At 40.0% G+C, this 20,650-nt stretch overlaps 1 protein-coding gene across 1 annotated transcript; it reads right to left on the bottom strand.

Moving 5' to 3' along the window:
* Positions 1-872: 872 nt before the first annotated feature.
* Positions 873-8,350, bottom strand: LOC142628031 (uncharacterized). The gene is made up of 4 exons (XM_075801969.1): positions 6,810-8,350; positions 5,375-5,946; positions 5,065-5,284; positions 873-2,454 (listed from the first exon to the last, which is right to left on the bottom strand). Exons 1-4 carry the CDS (start codon positions 8,055-8,057, stop codon positions 1,105-1,107), a joined length of 3,390 nt encoding a protein of 1,129 aa, XP_075658084.1. The 5' UTR covers positions 8,058-8,350; the 3' UTR covers positions 873-1,104.
* Between the last annotated feature and the right edge of the window lie 12,300 nt (positions 8,351-20,650).

The following is a 20,650-nucleotide window of genomic DNA, read 5'->3' as shown; positions in this document are numbered from 1 at the left end:
AAAACTATTATGGGCTAATCACGTACAAAATTTCATAACAATTGATTGCTATTTATTGTTAAATCTATAAGTTATTCAGTTAGTATATTTTAGAATTCAAAAAAAAAAAAAAAAAAACAGAATACAAAACAAAACAAAACAAAAAATCAAAAACAAAAATATATGACCATTCCATAAATTAGTGATTGCACTCCATAAATTAGTGATTTTTTGATGCCCAACCACCTCGATATCCAGCAAGAATTATAGATCATCTAAATATTTGGTTAATATTCCGCAGGAATGATAGGTCATCTAAATATTTGGTAAGCATGGCAAGAATGATAGATCATCATAATGACTAGTCCACAGGATTTCTAGTGTCAAATTCGTCAAATAAAATTGCAGTATCTCCTTTTATCGCTCTTTCCTGTCATCATTGCGCTCATATAGGACATAAAATTGCAGTACTTTTATTTTATACGTTTGTAGCAAATATTCAGTAAATGTGATTATCCACAATATACCATAAAAATTTAAATTTCAAAGACAAACAAAGACTTTCATGTGCCTTGAGAAAGAACTAAAATCAAGTCAAACTGTGTAACATGTTTGAATAACAAAAAAAGCAGCAAAATCATAATTTCAGATAACTATTCAGTTGAATTATGTAGTTTTCACAAAAACAAAAACTAAAAATATAAAAAATCAGCAATGCACAACCTAGCCAGTCATATCACTCATAAATTAACCAGTCAATTCACTCATAGGTCACAACAAAGCAGGTGAGTGGTTTCACACTAGTAATTGGTTCTGACTCGGTCATGCCAGAAGCGAGGAATTCAATGCACAATATACAACCCGCTATGCTCAATAAAAATGGTACACTAAAAGGCCAAACAAGAAACCAAGACCCTTTATTTGTTTGGAAGGTTAGCTCATATCTTCAACAGTCTGTATAAGGGCTAAACTAAGATAACTCAAATGAAAGTGCATAGTTCAGGAATTTTGGGAAGACAAAAGCCCAATTAATAAAAGGACCAGTAAAAGAAGTGCAAGACAAACCTGAACTGTAATTCCTCACTTGAAAATTGCCAAAACATATTGTACAGAGTTTGTATTAGTCTAAATATACTTCAATCCAGAGATAAATTGTTGTCTAGAGATTAGAGTCTGGGCCAGGGAATAAATAATTCCTAAAAGTCCCAAAATCCTAATCTTAAGCACATCTGTAATTATAACAGATGGCAGATTAAGGGGCAACGTGATCAATGCCATCCAATCTGACTGCTTCTTATAACTCCACACAAATCTGTTGAAAAGGATATGGCTGGGGAATGTAAGAACAAGGAGGGCCAAATTCTTTACCGCAAACAACCAATCTGGCCCACCAATTTGGAGGCCCCACCCTGCATTCCCATGCCAGACATCTTCCCATATGCTGTACAGAGCTGTAACAACCAGGTAAGCTGATATGACTACCGTAACAGGGAAATATCTTTGCTTGTCCCCAAATCCAGCAACAAAATCGGAGTCCTGGTTGAGAAGAAGCAAAATAGGTGCCAGAAAGAATATTGCACGATTGGATCCACCTGTGAGGTTGACATTCAAGATAAGGCATATGGCAAAGCACATCACAGTAGCTACATTACCAACAGCCGGCATCCAGGCTCCCTCAGCTGCCATCCTCTTAATTGTGAAGCTTGCTACAGTAGAAGACCGACGCTGTTGCATGAATCTCATTCTTGGGGGAAAAGTAGAGGAGCTGCTTTGACCAGATTGATTATGTCTAACTCCACCCCTTTCAAGAGCCTTTTCTCGTATAAGTGAGGCAAGTTCGAACTTTATCTCCAGAGCTATAAGCATAAAGATAGCTGCATATAGACCAAGAAGAGATGTCCTTGCCCCCTCAACAGCCAGCAGAGTTGTGAGCTTCTTCTCTTCCTCTCCCATGTCTCCAAATCCACCATCTCCTAGGATGTTTTTGATCCTCACTTGTCCCTCCAAAAGATATGTCACAGGAAAGAGAGCCACAAGAAGAGCAAATACCCATGGTAGAACCTTCGTGCTTGAGGCAGATGGGAAATGAGTGAAGACCACAAACACAGAAGCACATACCATAGTTACAACAATGAGGGCATGCAGGACAGCAGCCTGAAGAAAGTACTCAGCTGATATGAAGACACCCAGAGCAATCCCCATGGCTATGGAGTAAAATGCTCTCAACTCAACCATGTACTTGATTGGGATGATGGATGTCACAGCCGCTAGAGTAAGCAGAATTGCCAAAATAAGCAGCCAAGATGGCCATGTAGGCTTTGTGGCCATGAATCCATAGATGGAGATGTCATCAGCAGATTGGCGAGCAGCTTTGATAAGGTCAGACCGGTAAGTCAATGACAATGGGATTGGTGGTTGCATTAGGATAAACAGAAGACCCGTTGCCACCACCAAAACTAGGCATCTCTTAGCAGACTGCACAGGGAAGAAGAACGAGTAGTTAGTTTTTTCCTTTTAAACATTGCATCATTAGGACTCAAATAAAATGAACATCATGCGATAGTTTCCTGCTCACAATGTCAAACCTTCAAAGATTTCCAAAGTAACTACTAATTTAGTTTCTTTTGACGAATAACTATTAATTTAGTTTCTGAATGTTAATAATTTCACTCTACTAGAAAATAAATGGTACAAGGTAAAAAAAGAACTAACCAAAGGAATTTTTCTGAAAAACCAGGTTAAGTGATCTCATAAGACAGATTGAGGATATTGTTTCTCCAAGTAATGTTTGATACCTTCTATTCCTAAGAGGTGAGGACACAAATCAGATGAGTTGGAGGGAGGAGCAATAATAACTTCGATGTTTGTTCCTACTAAGCGCTCTCAGAGGCTCCAATGGAGTGGCTTTCCAATGGAGGAGCATATTGCATGTGAAGGCTCTTAAAAAGGTGACATTTTTTGTCTAGACAGCTGGCAGGGGGGGGGGGGGGCACAATCCTTACATGTGATAATCTTACGTGGAGAGCTATAACTATGAAAATAGGTGTTGTATGTGCAAATTGTAGTGAAACAGTGGACCGCTTATTAATAAGTTGTGTTGTCACCAAAGAATTGTGGTCTATCATATTTCAACGTTTGGGGTTCACTAGGTGTTGTCTGAGAGAGTTACTTTCTGGATGGAAAAGTTGTGTTGGTAATCATGGCATCATTTGCTTGGAAAATAGCTACATTGTCTAATGTAGACTATGGAGGGAGAGAAATAATTGAACTTTTAAGGGTGTGAAGATTTCAGTTATGGTGTTGAAATATTCTTTTTGGAGAGTTTTGTTTGAGTGGTCCCATACTCTTGATACTAGTGATGAGCATTCATTTGTAAATGTTATTGGCTTTCTTTTTTTAAGAACCTGCCTTTGTCTCTTTGTAATTCTTTAGGAACATTTGTGTATACATCATGTCTTTTCAATAAAAATACTACTAATTAAAAATAAAAAAAAATCTCCATGTAATGCTTGTGTACAAATTAATGTTCCAGATATCTGCACATAATTCTAAAACCTTATCAATAGAAATTTATCAAATGCCCTCAGTAATATGGAAGACTTTAAAGCTTACCAACTTATTACGTCTCTCTTTTCACTATTCCCTTGTTTGAGGCTAATGGGTTAGAGACTTCAGAGAAATTTTCTGTGGGATGCCTCAGTGGAGGAGTTCAAATATTCTATGGTGGGATGGGATACGGTTTGTTCACCTATTGAGTTATAGGCAGTTTGGGAATCAAGCGGATAGGGCTCTTTAATCGAGCTTTACTTGGGAAATAATTATTGCATTTTAGGCATAAAGATACTCAATCTGTGGCGTTGAGTGTTTGCTTTGAAGTATGGAGTGTAAGGGGGAGGCTAGACCTCGAAATCAATTAGAGGGACCCATGGCTGTAATCTTTGGCATATTAGAGAGGGTTGGAATAACTTCTCTCAGCATGTATCCTTTGAGTTTGGGGAGGGCACATGTCTAAAGTTTTGGTATGATCATTGGGGTGGCTCTCACAATGTAAATACCCTGACCTATATGCTTGTTCATCCAACAAAGATGCTTTAGTCTCAGATTGTTTAGATAGCAATATGAATGGAGGGAGTAAGAGTTGGAATGTACGATTTCATAGGGATTTCCATGATTGGGAGATAGAGTTGGTGAATTCATTCCTAGGCCACATTTACTCTCAAATGCCTAGAGGGAAAGGGTGTGATAATGGAGTTTGAAGGGGAGTGGGAAGTTTGATTTTGGGTCCTATTGCAAAGCATTCCACAGCACCAATCCAATTCCTTGGATAAGTGTGTGGTGTGTTGAGGCACCTAAGCAAGTGTCCTTCATATGGACAGCAGTTTGGGGTAGGATCCTTGTGAGATTCTCATCAAGAGCTGGTGTTGTATGTGTCAGAGCAGTGGGGAACAGTTGACCATTAGTTGCTACATTGCAAAATTGCTTTTAATATGTGGAGTGTCATCTTTAAGTTGTTTGGGATTCATTGGATCTTGCCTTGGACGGTAATAGCTTTATTTTTTGGTTGGAGGAATTGGTTTAGGGAACACTCATCAAACATTTGGAACCTTGTTCCGTCATGTTTAATGTGGATCATGTGGAAGGAAGGTAATAAACAAACTTTTGAGAATTTTGAGAGCTCCCAAGAGCAACTGCAATCTGTGCTAATACGTACTTTGTCTGATTGGTCTAGAGTGTGGGGTTTTACTCACTGTAATTCCTTTGTAGAGTTCCAAGACTTTCTTTCTTTTTTGTAATTTTTTAAGACATCCTGTGTTCATCATTGTGAGCATGAAGTGATCTTCCTCATTAATAAAACTTTATTCCTTATCCAAAAAAATAAAATAAATAAAGAATATGGAAGATGAATTTGAAGAATCATAACATAAATACTATATGAATCTAAATGGGAAGTGGAAAATGTTTAGCTGCACAAATTATTTTGCTTCAGCAACAGATTTTAATATTTTCCCCCACTCTTGCTGTAAACAATATTTTATAGAAGAATAAACAAAAACCACACAACTGCAAACGGTAAAATATGCTTACCTGTACATGAGAGAAGTGGAGTGCTACTATGGGTATACAAGCCAATCCCATAGAGAGAATACAAAATCCAAGTAGTAAACCATCAGATGGAGATCTCCCGTTCCACCATTGGAGGGCTTCAAAAATTGTTTCTCGGCAAAACCATACAGATAAAGCAACCACAGCAGCATGAACATAACCTTGCCAAGGTTTCATCTTTGAGGCTGTTCTTGATTTATCCCTACAAAGTCCAAAGAGTGAAGAATTAGCAAGGTTGATTTGCTAAGACTAAGGTTTTGAGAAATATTGAAGTATGCAACAGAATAAATACTTGTATAGAAGCACCGGGGGAGAAATGGCCAATAAAAGAACGGCTGCCATCCATACAACGGATTTTGATGTAATCAACAGCATTGCTAGCTTTGAAGAATAGAGGCAAGTCAAAATCCAAGCTGCCTTTGGTCCAATTCGATGATCCACAGATAGTCTTCTCACCAAAGCCAAACCCACAAAAGTAGTTACAATAACCATGTAGCTTGGATACATCACGTCATCCTCAAATCCATAATAGTAAATGCTAGAGTAATTGAAAAATCGATCCTCAATGTAACATAGTAGCAATGCATGGCCGATTAAAGAACCCTCAATCAAAAAATGAAATTTTGAGGGTAGAATAGCTAGACCAGGAACAGCCATGGCCAGGACAACGTTTGCAACTATGAACTTACAAAAGGATTTCAGGGACATGCCTGCCAACCAAATATTAAGGTCCCAGAAATTATGCATCACAAACCATGTAACCATCAAGCTACCAAGCACAACAAAGCCGAAATATGATGGCAGGCTCCTATTAGTGAAAAATCGAGCCAAATAGAATCCAGCAACAGAAGGCAGCGGGAGGAACTGCAAAATTAAAGAGAGAAATATATAACCATGTATGCTTCAAGTCCCATATTCACTCAGTGGGGAATAAGGAAGCAGTAGACAGTGCTCAACCATGGGCTTGATCCCAAACAGCTCTAATGCACATGGACAAAGTAAAATATATATAATCTGAAATTGAATTTTCTTCCAGCATTACTTACACCTCTGATCCAAAAAAACATCTTTTTGGCCCCACCCCAAGTAGCAAAAGTCATTGAGGATGCTAACACTAAAGCCTTGAGGTTGCTAAAAGTCGAAAGGATGAGATTTGCTAGTTAAAAATCACTGACTCATAGTCAGTTCTGTACCCACATGTTTATTACATACAACATAGGCAGTTATTTATTTAGAAAACAGACTTTCCATGTTTCTCAAATCATTTTAGTTGATAGTGTCAGCATTGGTCCATCAGCTAGACACAACCAACACTAGGCCACCTTTCATTTTCAAAGAAAACTGGAAAAGGTTAATTACACCTAATTAGGCATGCTTTATTGATGGGCATCCATTATGTCTACAATGATGAATGTAACTGATTGAAAACCAACAATAACTGTAGAATCATCGATCATTTTCAAATATTCTCTGCATTCAAATAATAATTAACTAACAATTAGCACTAGCGAGCAGATTGGAAAACATCATAATGCTACCAAAAACTTCAAAATATCCTAATCCTGAAAAACCCCGTAATAATGGGTTTCGGCAAGTTTGAGTTTGAAGTGTATCGTACAATCTTTTGATGTACCTTTCAAATCAGCTAATAAGTAAATTTCAATTCTGTTAAGACATTTCTATCAATTTTTAACTTGAAACAACAAAGTTAAGAATGAATTGCATACCAAAATAGGAAATCCGATAACAATTGCACCGGCAGCACTGACTATCACAGCCAATGTGGTGAAAGCGACCGAGCTAAAAGCATCGGAAATCATTCCCACAGCATAAGCAGCAGCTCCGGAAGCACCTCCAAGCATGGTAACAGTGACAAGAAGGTAACTCAAGGGGGCTGGCACGTGAATGTACCGCCCAAAGGAATGGAAAACAACCCTAAACTCCAAACAAATGACGACAACAACCAAAGCAACGGCGCCATTGACGACGCGGATACTATGCAGCTGGTTAGGATTCTTGGTGATCCACCAGAGCGCGCCCCTGGTGGAGGCATAGAGCTGGAACAAGAAGGGGATAAAGAAGAGGAGAAATAAGTCGGCGATGGCGGCGGGGGAGGAGAAAATGAGAGAGTAGTGAGAGGCAATGTGGAAGACGAGAGGAAAGAAGAGGAGATTTAGAGTGTGGAAGCAGCTTTCGAGGGGGCCGAGGATTAAGTTATCATCGGGAACCTGGCCGCCGTGGTATTTGGCGTCGCTCTTGGAGGCGAAGGAGGAGATTCGAGGAATGGAGTAGAGCCAATAGAAGACGCAATTGAAGGCCATGAGATAGTAAGCGGCATTGGACATGCCGAGGGCGGAGACAGTGGCCCAGGTGAAGAGAGAGGCGGCGGCGAAGGGGACGGAAGCGAATAAGAGGCGTTCGAGGGCGAGGACGATGGAAGGGTTTTCGATTTGGATCCATTTGAATTGGAGAGAAGACCAGACTCCGATCAAGAAGTTGGATTGGGCGCAGAGGAAGGCGGAGAGGAGAGTGAGAGGGAGAGAGTTGAAGGATTGGCGGAGGGAGGTGGAGGCGGAGAAGAAGAAGGCGATTTGAGAGAAGAGGAGGGAGAGCCAGACGGAGAAGAAGGCGGCGGGTTTCAAGTTGAGGGAATCGAGGATGTAGGAGACCATGAGGCCCACGGTCAGGGTGGCGAGCACGGCGGTTCCGCCGAGGTCGAGGAGGAAGGCGGCGCAGGGGATGAGGGCGATGGCGATTCGAGCGTTGTAGGCGAAGGATGTTGCTGAGAATCGAGAGTTTTTGAGCGATCTGGAAGAGGAGGTGGTGGGGAATCTTTGATTAGGGTTAGAGTACGGGGGAGAGGAGCCATTTCCATTGTTGAAGGAGGAGGAGGAGGAGGAGGAGAAAGAAGGAGCGCTAATGGAGGAGGAGATGTAAGGGCGGAAGGAGCGGGGTTGGAGCTCCGGCGGCATCATTTTTTCCTCGCCGGAATATCAGAGCTAGACTCGGTTTCTGTGTGTGAGATTGAAGAAAAGGATCTGAGATTTAAGCCCGGAGTGAGTCTGTCACGGCTGCTTCCTTAAGCTTTAGCTCCGGAGTATAGAGTGGTAGTATTTTGGAGATTTGGGACTGGCCGTGGGGGGTTTGGAAATGGGTGACGTGTTTGAGCGAATTGGAGCCGTTGGATTGTTGATCTAGCCAATGGTATTGCTGCAGCATATTGCAAAGAGAAGTAGCGCTAGGAGGCCACTGCTACAATAGAGTAGTAGGTGGAACTCCCAACATTTTTCTCTTTTAATGGCCTGTAGGCTGTATATGCTTGTATGGCTCAGCCACAGACTTGGACTTGGGCTAAATTTGCTATTGCTATTGCAGTTGCAAGCCCTAACACAATTTTCTTTTTCTTTTTTTAAAATTCTCTTGAATCAATGTTATTATGTGACTATCTGCTTCTCAAATACATAAATAAATAATATAATATGTATGAGAGATTATGTTAATAGCATATGTGGAGATAAAAGAACTCAGTAGGGGTATTGGGTCGCAGGTCATGCCCAAGGACACCACAAAGCCCGAGGACGGTCAAGCAATAAGAAGGGCAAGTGGATTAGTGGGCTGAGGACAAGTGCTAATAATAACAAACAAGTGACGTTTCCTGAGGATCCCAACTTCCTCAGAAAGCGATGTGAGCGTCTAGAGCCCAACCACCTAACGAATACCATGCAAGAGGCAACCATGCTTAGGAGGATAAGCTTCAAAGAGAGAAAGTCAATAATGAACTAAGAAATATCTGAGAAGAAAGCTGCTATCATCACATTGAATGCTCTGCACCTAATCAACTAGTTGCATTTATGTGAAAGTTATGTCTGAACATTGATATTTAGTCTTACAGCTACACATAGAGGCTTCAGGAAGGTTCTGATGGGACAAGCATCTAAGAAATCACCTACTTGATTAACAAGTGGAAGGCTAGGATGGAAGTAAGGTGAAAGAGCATATGAGGGGGGGGGGGGATCCAGAAGAAAAAGGGAAAGAACTCTGGGCATTTAGAACATCTATGTATTTAAAGAAAGTGGGAACATCTATAAGAACAAATCTTCCTCAAAGTTGACCAAGGAATATTCTTCTCTTCAAGGTTTACTTCTCAGTCTGTCTAACACCAATTTAACCTATTGTGGCACATACTTGATCCATTAAGTCATCACCTATAAGATCCACTCTCTAACAAATCTATTGTTTTGGGCTTATTGGGCCATTACTCCCTTTCTATGGGTTGAGGGACAATTTGAGCACTTACAATTGGCGTCGTTTGTGGGAAAAGGTAAGCATGTGATCCTGTTCAAACATGGTGGGTTCGCGGCCAAATCGGGAAGAGTCTGTGGGATTTCAACACCAATACCACTTTCTTAACCTGGAACGAAGGAGAGATCATGAAATAAGTGTGCATACGACACACACCAACATGAGTCATTCTAGAACTGGGAGCCATGTCTCACATGGGGAAGAGACTAGAAACTTGCAATTGGAGATTGATCATTTATGTAGGAAGTTACGCCACAAACAAAGGAGGGAATCACTTTCAGGCTTAGGATCTAAGTTTGACGATGATGGCAGTTACAGACCAAAATCAAGAACTCTTCCTAGTGAATCTTTCTCCTATAGGGAGGAACATCATCATAGGCAAAAGAGTAGAAGTCCAATCCACAGGGGCTTGGGAAATGATGCCATGAGTAAAGCTTTGCACTAAATCTCAAAGTCACCGTTTACATGGAGGATTGAAAGGGCAAAACTACCTTGTCGATTCACACAACCTACCTTTATCATGTATAATGGTAGGACAGACCCGGAGGAACATGTCAGTTATTTTAATTAGAGGAGGGCTGTTCATTCAAAGAATGATCCCTTATGTGCAAAGTATTCCCGTCTAGTTTAGAACCTGTAGCAATAAGATAGTTTGATGGATTGGAGGAAGGCTCTACCAGCTCCTTTTAGGAACTTACCAGGGCATTTGGAGCTCAATTTGTTACATGAAGTAGGGTTCCTTGTCCCTTAGATTCCCTGCTATCAGTGGCAATGAGAGAGGGTGAGACTTTGAAGGCTTACTCTGACAGGTATTAGGAAATGTTTAATGAGATAGATGGAAATTTCGAAGATGTGGCTATAAAGACATTTAAGGTTGGTCTCCCTACTAAGCACGATTTGAGTAAATCCTTGACCACGAAGCTTGCGTAGAGCATGCGTCAATTAATGGACCAAATTGATGAGTACAAGTGCGTTGAGGAAGATTAGCAGCAAGGGAAGGGGAAAGCTAAGGTGACCCTCCTCGACCAAAAGGATTTCAGGTCGGAGAGGTATAATAGCAACAGACCCAAAAGGGACTTAAGTTGAAGCCCGAGAATATCTAATTAGCTATGATTCCCCTCTGGTGGGGTTTGATGGGAAGACTATTATCCCAAAGGGCATGATTAGATTGCTTGTTCAAGTGGGGTCAAGAGTAGTAGAAGTAAATTTCATTGTGGTAGATGCTTATTCACCTTATAATGCCATCTTGGCAAGACCGTGGCTTCATGCCATGGAAGCTATATCTTCAACTCTACATTTAAAGGTGTAATACCCCTATGAGGACCGTGTTGAAGAGCTGGTTGGAAGCTAGACTGTGGTAAGGCAGTGCTTGGTTGCTGCTATTGGACACCAATCCAAAGGTAAATCCTTAGGATTTTCTGAGAAGGCCTTATAGCAATTAATGGAGGTAGAAGTGTCCTTAGAAGTTGCAGATGAAGGGGCGAGGTGTGAGGAATTAGAGAAAGTTATAATTGATGCAGATAAAGAAAAGTACTTCCAAATTGGAGTCTAGTTGCCTCCTCAAGAGAAAGAGGAATTGTTAGCTTTCCTTAGAAGAAATGTAGATGTTTTTGCTTGGAGTGCCTATGAAGCTCCCGGAGTGGACCTGGATTACATTTGTCATTATTTAAATGTCAACCCAACCATTGTCCCAAAGAAGCAACCACCTCAGTGCTCTTCTAGAGAGCACGCCAAGGCTGTCAAGGAAGAAGTGATAAAGCTTAAGAGTGAAGGGGCAATTAAGGAGGTTTTCTATCCAGAGTGATTGGCCAATACGGTAATGGTGAAGAAGGAAAATGGGAAGTGGCGAGTATGTAGATTTCATAGATTTGAATAAAGCTTACCCCAAGGACCCCTTCCCAATATCTTAAATAGATCAATTGGTGGATGCGACGATCAGTCATCCTTGGATGAGTTTTTTGGATGCCTTCCAAGGGTATCATCAAATACCACTAGCTTTAGTTGATCAAGAGAAGACCGCTTTTGTGACTCCCACTGGGAATTATCATTATCGAATAATGCCTTTTGGGTTGAAGAATGCTAAGTCCACCTACCAACGAATGATGACTAGAATGTTCGAACCTCAACTTGGCAAGAATACAAAAGTTTACATTGATGATATGGTTGTAAAGAGTAAGGTGGTGGCCAAGCATCTGAGTGACCCCGGAAGTATATTTGAAGTGCTGAGGAGACATAAATTGCGTCTCAATACTTCCAAGTGTTCTTTTGGTGTTAATTCCGGTAAGTTTTTGGGTTACATGGTCACCCATCATGGAATTGAAGTTAATCTTGATTAGATTAAAGCGATCAATGATTTACAACCTCCTCGGAATCCTAAGGAGGTGTAGAAGTTAGCTAGGATGACTACAACCTTTAATAGCCTTATCTTTCGATCAGCAGACAGATGTAGGCCATTTTTTTCAGCTCTTGCACAAGTGGAAAGGGTTTGAATGGAATGAAGAGTGTGCCCTTGCCTTCCAACAGTTGAAGGAGTACCTTTCTCGGCCTTTCATTATGTCCAGACCCGAGAGGAAGAAGTCCTTTTCGCCTACATTGTTATAGCTTCTCATATAGTTAGTTTAGTTTTAGTAAGGGTGGAAAATGAGGTACAAAGGCCAGTCTATTACGTGAGCAAATCGTTGCAAGAAGCTGATGTTGTTACCTACTCTTGGAAAAAACCATTTTGACTGTAGTGCATGCTACTCGGAAACTCCCCCATTACTTCCAAGCACATGCAGTTTTAGTTCTCACTCAACCCCTTTTGTAGTCATTGCTTCAAAAGTTTAATTATTTGGGAAGAGTTGCCAAATTGGGAACGATTTTGGGAGCATTTGATATAAAGTACATGCTTTGTACCGCAGTTAAAGGGCAAGTTCTTGCAAATTTGGTTGCAGAATTTACTGAGTCTCCAATGGTGGTTGAGGCTGAGGAGCAAAGGTTTAGGGGAGAACAAGTTTCAACAGTTTCTCTTCATGGACATTCACCTTGGAAGCTATATGTTGATGGTGTGACTAATCAAAAGGGATCTGAAGTGGGAGTAGTGATAGTATCTCCAAATAGAATCACTATTGAGAAGTCGTTGAGGTTGGGCTTCTTGGCTACGAATAATGAGGTAGAGTATGAAGTGTTGTTGGTTGGGGTAACTATGATCAAGAAGATGGGTGGAAAGGTTGTTGATGTTTTCTCAGACTTAAGGCTAGTCGTCAGGCAAGTAAAAGGAGAGTTGGAGGCTAGGGACCTGAGGATGCAGGGATATTTGGATAAAGCTCGGAGGCTACAATCTGACTTTGAGTTTTTCTCCATACAACAGGTCCCAAAGAGTAGAATGCACATGTAGACTCTTTGGAAACTTTGGCAACCTCTTCTGAGCGAGACCTTCCTCGAGTCATCCTTGTTGAAGATCTAGTTAGGCCTGCTGAGGAGGAGGTGAAGAAAGTCGAGGTACTCTAAATTAGGGTTAGACCCAGCTGGATGGACCCCATAGTTCTATTTTTGAAAGAGGGAGTGTTACCTCTCGAGATCGGGGAGGCAAAAAAGATACGGAGGAAAGCCCCTCGCTTCTAGTTGTCTGAGGAACAAAAGTTGTATAAGCACTCTTTCTTCGAGCCATACTTGTTTTGTGTCCACCCTAAGGTGGTGGAGACACTTTTGAAGAAGTTACATGAAGGGGTATGTGAAAGTCATACAGGGGCAAATCATTGTCGAACAGAGCTCTTACTCAAGGTTACAGTGGCCCAACATGCAAAAAGAAGCGTAGGAGTATGTTAAAAAGTGTGATTAGTGCCAAAGATTTGCTCTAAACATTCACCAGCCTAGGGGTGTGCTCAACCCTTTGTCTAGCCCGTGGCCATTTGCATAGTGGGGCTTGGATATTGTAGGGCCCTTTCCCAAGATTGTGGGAAACCGAAAGTGGTTTCTTGTGAAAATTGACTATTTCACGAAGTGGGTCGAGGCTGAGCCTCTGTCTAACATTAGGGATGTTGATGCGAAGAAGTTTGTTTGGAAGAATATTGTTACCCGATTTGGGATTCCTCATACGCTTATCTCAGATAATGGGCTTCAATTTGATAGTAAGGTCTTTAGGAGATACTGCTATGAGCTAGGCATTAGAAACAGATACTCAACCCCAGCCTGTCCACAAAGGAACGGGTAGGCTGAAGCAGTCAACAAAGTTCTAATTAGTGGGCTTAAGAAGAGATTGGATGAAGCAAAGGGTCGATGGGTTGAAGAGCTCTCACATGTTCTTTGGACATATCGAACAACTCCTCGTCGGTCAATTGGGGAACACCTTTTTCTATGAAGTATGGATCTGAGGCCGTGATTCCTCTAAAGACCGAGTTTCCAACATTAAGGACAAGCTTGTTCACCCTCGACAATAATAATCAATTGTTAGAAAGGAGTTTGGACCTAATCGATGAATGAAGAGAAGCGACCATGGTCCAGTTAGCACACTATCAACAGAAACTTAAGTAGGGGTACGGTACAGGTGGGAAGGTCAGACCGCTGGCACCAGGGGATTTAGTGTTGAGAAAAGTAGTGGGGACTACAAGAAACCCATCTTGGGGAAAGCCAGGACCTAATTGGGAGGGGCCATATTGCATCACTTTAGTGGCCGGAATATGAGCTTATTTTTTAGAAGATTTAGATGAAAATGTTGTACCACGTCTGTGAAATGTAAATCTTCAAAGGTACTACTGTTAATGAAGGGCAATCTAGCCATCTTTTGTTTGTACAATTTCATGCCCCACTTTTTATTTGTTTAAGTGTTAAAAAGAATCTCGATCATACTTGGTTCCTCGGTCATACTTGGTTCCTCGGACTACATACGTTGGATAAATTAATAATTTTTATTTGTTTAAGTACTAAACAAAACCTCGGTCATGCCTGGTTCCTCGGACCACGTACCTTGGGTAAATTAATATTTTTTATTTGTTTAAGTGTTAAACAGAATATCGGTCATGCTTGGTTCCTCGGACCACATACCTTAGGTAAATTAATATATTTTTTATTTGTTTAAGTGTTAAATAGAATCTCGGTCATGCCTGGTTCCTTGGACCACATACCTAAGGTAAATTAATAATTTTTATTTGTTTAAGTGTTAAACAAAACATTGGTCATGCCTGGTTCCTCGAACCACATACCTTGGGTAATTAATACTCGTCACAACTCCAACATCTTTGTAAGGCTAAGAAGCAACTAGCTATTGCCTGGGAGAAGATTTATTCTCAGCGAAAAGAGTTAGAGAAGAAAGAGGAAGTTATGGCTCAAGCAGAGCTGGATAGTAACGACGTGGGAGTGAAAGGGACAGAAGATACTCTAAGGGCCCAAGTCACTGAAGTTGACCAAGGTTACTGCCTCCGAGTGTGGACCGAGGCACTAAACCTGGCTGGGGTGGATGCCTCTTCGGAGCTGAGAAAACCTAAAAATGTTTTCTATCCTCTAGCTATGCGAATAGAAACCAACCCAACCTATGTTGAGAATGCTGTCCCTACATTCACTACAACAAAATGTATTTTCAGTGACGAAAAAGTTCGTCACTAAAAGTCCAATTTTTCGTCACTAAGAACCTTTAGTGAAAAAATCGGACTTTTAGTGACGAAATTCATTTCGTCGCTGAAACCTCGTCACTAAAAGTCCCGGTGATGAAAAATTTCGTCGCTAAAAGTCCAATTTGATTTTTAAAAAATAAAACTTTTAGAGACGAAAACGTTTCGTCACTAAATGTTTTCCTCACTAAAAACACCATTCAGTGACGAAAATATTTCGTTACTAAAAACACTTTAATTTATTAAATTATATTTAGTGACGAATAATTTCGTCACTAAAACTATTTTCGGGTACATATAGTGACGAAAAAGTTCATCACTAAAACTATTTTTAAGAAAATCCATGCACATATAGTGACGAAAATTTTCGTCACTAAAACCATTTCTTACAAAATTTTGCTACATTTAGTGACGAAATATTTCGTCACTAAAACTTATTTTCTGTTTTTATTTTTTTCATAGCTTTGATATTAACCTGTAATCTGTTATTACATTACTAAAACCTCACATTTCAATAATACATTTATTTCAACAACACATTTATAAAAAAAAAGATCCATACATTCCACAAGTAAAAAATAAAACAAGTATCCAATTCAAACTCCTTCCATCCAATAATTGTTTGCAATACATACAATAACTCAAGATATTTTATAACAATACAAAAATGGTAGCATAATATAATTAAAACTAACAGAAGATGTCTTCATATGTCTTCAAGTAATGCCAAAAGTAAATCCCCTAAAAGCCACCAATAAGAAATCTGCACAAATATAAAAACAATACTACATTAAAATCGTAAAGTAAAAACATTAACAATGTTATAAGAAACATTTCTAACAATGCATTAAGAGTAGCCACACCAATAAATTAAAATCACAACTCCTAATGTATAAGTTGTAGAAAGCAAATATAAACTTTTCAATCAAGATGGAAAGGTCAAATTACACCTATTATGCATCAATTTTAAACTTTTATGTTAAGTACATATATACCAAAATCCTTAAACTTCTACCTTAAAGTGCATTGGCAGTATTTAAAGTAACATTAAAGTGCTTCTATTTAAACTAACCAGTGCCATCATGATCCTCATCAATACTAGTGTTAAATTCTAATTCCACAAAACCATTCACTTCACCGGTAATGTCATTCATATATCTCTATAGTCTATATCCTCATTCTATGCTAATCCCAAAAGATTGAACACTCTCATCAAAATGGATGATAGAAAAAACTAGCAATTAGGGAAAAAAATCTCATCATTTGTCTTGCAAGAAATATTAATAGAGTAGCACAACGTATCTAAAACATAATCTAAAAAACAATCCCCCATTAAATCAAGTAAAATAACAATCAGAGGACACAATCCCATTGTGAAATCAGAGTATCATTACCTAAGCAATAATCAACACAAGAAAATTTAGAAGATGGGTAATCTCATTTTGAGTTCATACATTACACCTAATGTATATGAACTTGTACACTACATATATCTAACACTGGTATCAATGTGGAAACCAAACCAAGAGAGTGAGGATCCAAAACTAGAATCATCCAAACAATAAGAACCATAGAAATAAAAAAGAATTACAGCAATTGATAAGTACGTATATAAGAAACTTTCTTCACAACCATTACACAGTAAATATCAAATACCCAAACTAAACAAAAATGCATATACCCATTACTGTATCAAACAAAGAAATACCCAAAGGAACTAGAATCATTAAACAAAAAAATTAGTATCAAGCATTTAGAATCATTAAACAAAAATACCCAAAGGAACTAGAATCATGAAACAAAAATTAACAAAAAAATTAACTCAAAAGGGAAAAAAAAATACCCAGGCTCGGGGGTGGGAGGCGAAGGGTCGCTGAAAGCGTTGCAAACTGAAGCGTCGTCGGATGAAGTGTCGCCGGATGAAGGATGAAGCGTAGCAAGCTGAAGCGTCGCCGGCAAGCTGAAGCGTTGCCAAAGATCGGCGACCTGAAGCGTCGCGATCTGTGAGCTGAAGCATTGCCGATCGCGACGCTTTAGGTCGTCGATCGCGACGCTTCAGGTCGCCGATCGTTGGCGACGTTGAAGCGTCGCGATCTGCGACCTGAAGCGTCGCCGATCGTGACGCTTTGGGTCGCCGATCGCAACGCTTCAGGTCGCCTATCGTTGGCGACGCTGAAGCGTCGCGATATGCGACCTGAAGTGTCGCAGATCGCGACCTGAAGCGTCGCCGATCGCGACGCTTTAGGTCGCCGATCGTTGGCGACGCTGAAGTGTCACGATCTGCGACCTGAAGTGTTGCAGATCGCGACCTGAAGCGTCGCGATCTGTGACCTGAAGCGTCGCCGATCGCGACGCTAAAGCATAGCAGATCGCGACGCTGAAGTGTCGCCAACGATCGGCGACCTGAAGCGTCGCCGATCGCGTCGCTGAAGCATCGCCGATCGCGTCGCTGAAGCATCGCCGATCACTAACGACCTGAAGCGAAATGGCTCTTGGTTTTTTTTTTTTTTTTGACCGAAATGGCTCTTGGGTATTGAAAATGTTTTGTGGTTTAGCTGGGTTTTGAAATTAGGCTTTTAAGGTTTTAGCGACGAATTTCAGTTTCGTCACTAAAGACTGGGCTTTGTTAAGATTTTTAGAGACGAAATTCATATTTCGTTGCTAAATCATATTTTTAGTGACGAATTGTGATTTCGTCACTAAAAACATATAAGTGCAAAACTATTATTATTTTTAGTGACGAATATTTTTCGTCGCTAATTCTTCTTTATAGCGACGAAAAGATTTTCGTCACTAATACTATCCACAACAATACCTACAGTGACGAAATATTTCGTCACTAAAAATTTCAACTTTTAGCGACGAAATATTTCGTCACTATAGACTAATTAAACTCGCGCCAAAGTTTCCCTCCACTGGCGCCCATTTTTTAGATCGCAATAGCAACGAAATTCATTTTTCGTCACTAAATGTTATAATTTTTTTCATTATTAGTAACGAAATTTATATTTCGTCACTAAAGCTATATTTTTAGCGACGAAAAATATTTCCTCACTAATTTTCGTCACTAAAAATACATTTTGTTGTAGTGATTCCTGTCCGCCAACCAGCCAGTTGATGCCACTGTTGCTTCCTTGGAGCCTGCCAGGAAAGGAGAAGTTGAACGCTCCAATCCTCCTTTAAAGACTAACACCTAGGGAATGATGTTTCCCCCTTTACCTTTTGTTGTCGTTTTTTTTTAACTCCTTATGTACTTTCCCCATATCAATGAAAAGTTTAATTTTAGTTGTATCCTGTGCTTATAGCTACTTAGAATATCTGTATTTTTTTTTTATAAAATGAACTAAGGCAAGAACCCTTATTTATGTTTGCATAACATAACCTAACCCTCCTTTGGAGTGAAGGATCTTTTAAGGCCATAAGTAAGGCATAAATCTTATTTACCATGGACATGATACTTTCATAATCCAAAAGATGAAGCTTTGACTTAATCCTAAGATCTTAGGAACTAAGTACATTTAAGGCTTTAATTTACATCCAACTATTCCAAAGGCTTAAATCCCTAAAAAAAAAAAAACACTACATAGGATATATAGGACTGAACTTAACCATGCTATCTTTCTAATATACTTATATGGTCCAAGGGACCAAGCCTGACAACCTTTGATCCTACATGAACAAAGTTCAAGTATTAACATATCTTAGGTCCGTGGTCCAAGGTACCAAGCAGGGCCAGAGTCTTGTTTAACACCTTAATGAACGATGAATGTTAATTTACTCAAGGCCTGTGGCTCGAGGAACCAAATATGACCAAGGTTCTACTTAATGCTTAATTGCATAATGAGTATTAATTTACTCAAGACATGTGGTCCAAGGAGCCAAACATGACCAAGATTCTGTTTAATACTTAACTGAACATAAAATATTAATTTACCCAAGACATGTGGTCTGAGGAGCCATGCATGACCGAAATTCTGTTTAACACTTAATTGAATAAAAAGTACTAATTTACCTAAGACATGTAGTCCGAGGATCTAGGCATGGCTGAGATTCTGTTTAATACTTAACTGAATAAAAATCATTAATTTACCCAAGATGTGTGGTCCAAGGAGCCAAGCATGGCCGAGGTTCTATTTAACACTTAACTGAATAAAATGTATTAATTTACCCAAAGCATATGGTCCAAGGATCTAGGCATGGTCGAGATTCTATTTAACACTTAACTGAATAAAAAGTATTAATTTCCTCAAGGTATGTGGTCCAAGGATCCAGGCATGGCCGATGTTCTGTTTAACTCTTAACTAAACATAAAGTATTAATTTACTTTCACTTCAACCAATAAAGAATTTCAATAATAGTAATTGAACCAAAAGATGGCAATGAAGCCTTTCATTAATAGTAATATCTACGAAGATTATTTACATTCCAAGGCCATGGTACCACATTTTCATCAAAGTCTTCTAAGAAATAAGCCCCTATACTAGTTACTGAAGTGATGTGATAATGTCCCTCCCAATTAGGTCCCAGCTTTCCCCATGATGAATTTCTTGCAGTGCCTTTCACCTTTCTTAAGACTAAGTCTCCAAGAGCCAACGATTTTTCTTTTACTCCTTTGCCATATCCTTGTTTAAGTTTTTGTTGATAATGCGCCAATTGGACCATGGCTACTTCTCTCCTCTCATTAATCAAGTCCAAGCTCTTTTGAAACAGTTGGTAGTTCTCGTTTGGGTCAAATTGGCTCATCCTCAGTGTTGGGAATCCTGTTTCCAAAGGCATGACTGCCTCGGAACCATATGTCATGGAAAACGGAGTTTCCCTAGTTGCTCTTCGAGGAGTGATACAATATGTCCAAAGCACATGTGGGAGTTCGTCCACCCACCTCCCCTTAGCATCGTCTAGCTTTTTTTTCAACCCATTGTCTATAACTTTGTTGACGGTTTCGGCCTGCCCATTCTCTTGTGGATAGGCAGGAGTTGAATACCTAATCTTGATACTCAATTCACTACAATACCTCCTGAAAGCTTTACTATTAAATTAGAGTCCGTTATTCGAGACCAATATATAGGGGATTCCAAATTGGGTGACAATATTCTTCCAAATGAACTTTTTCACATCCACTCTTAGAAAATGTCTCATCCTCTACCCATTTTGTGAAGTAATTGGTCCCAATGAGAAGCCGCCTTTGATTCCCTATTGCTCTTGGGAATGGGCTCACTATATCCAGACCCCACTACGCGAATGGCCATGGACTGGAAAAGGGATTTAAGGTGCCTCTAGGTTGATGGATGCTTGGAGCGAACCTTGACATTGATCGCATTTCCTGGCATAGTCCTGGGCAGTTTTTTACATATTTGGCCACCAATAACCCTATGTGATAAGGACCTTCCCCCCATATGACTGCCATAAATTCCCTCATGTAGCTCTTCTAGTAACGGTTCTACTTCATCAGGATGAATGCAAAGCAGATATGGCCTCGAAAAGGAACACTTATACAGCTTTAGTTCCTTAGAAAGCCAAAACCGAGATGCTTTTCTTTGTATTTTCTTAGTTTCTCCCTTGTCCTCTAGCAAAACTCCATCTTTTAAAAACGAAACCCGGGGATCCATCCAGCTTGGGTTAACCTTCAAACGGTGGACTCCGACCATGGATTGATCATGATCGGTTGGCACCAGCATATCTTC

This window comes from Castanea sativa, chromosome 3, assembly GCF_040712315.1.
Source record: "Castanea sativa cultivar Marrone di Chiusa Pesio chromosome 3, ASM4071231v1".
Classification (NCBI taxonomy): domain Eukaryota; kingdom Viridiplantae; phylum Streptophyta; class Magnoliopsida; order Fagales; family Fagaceae; genus Castanea; species Castanea sativa.
Note: the sequence above shows the minus strand (reverse complement) of the source record. Positions and strands in the feature narration are given on the sequence as shown.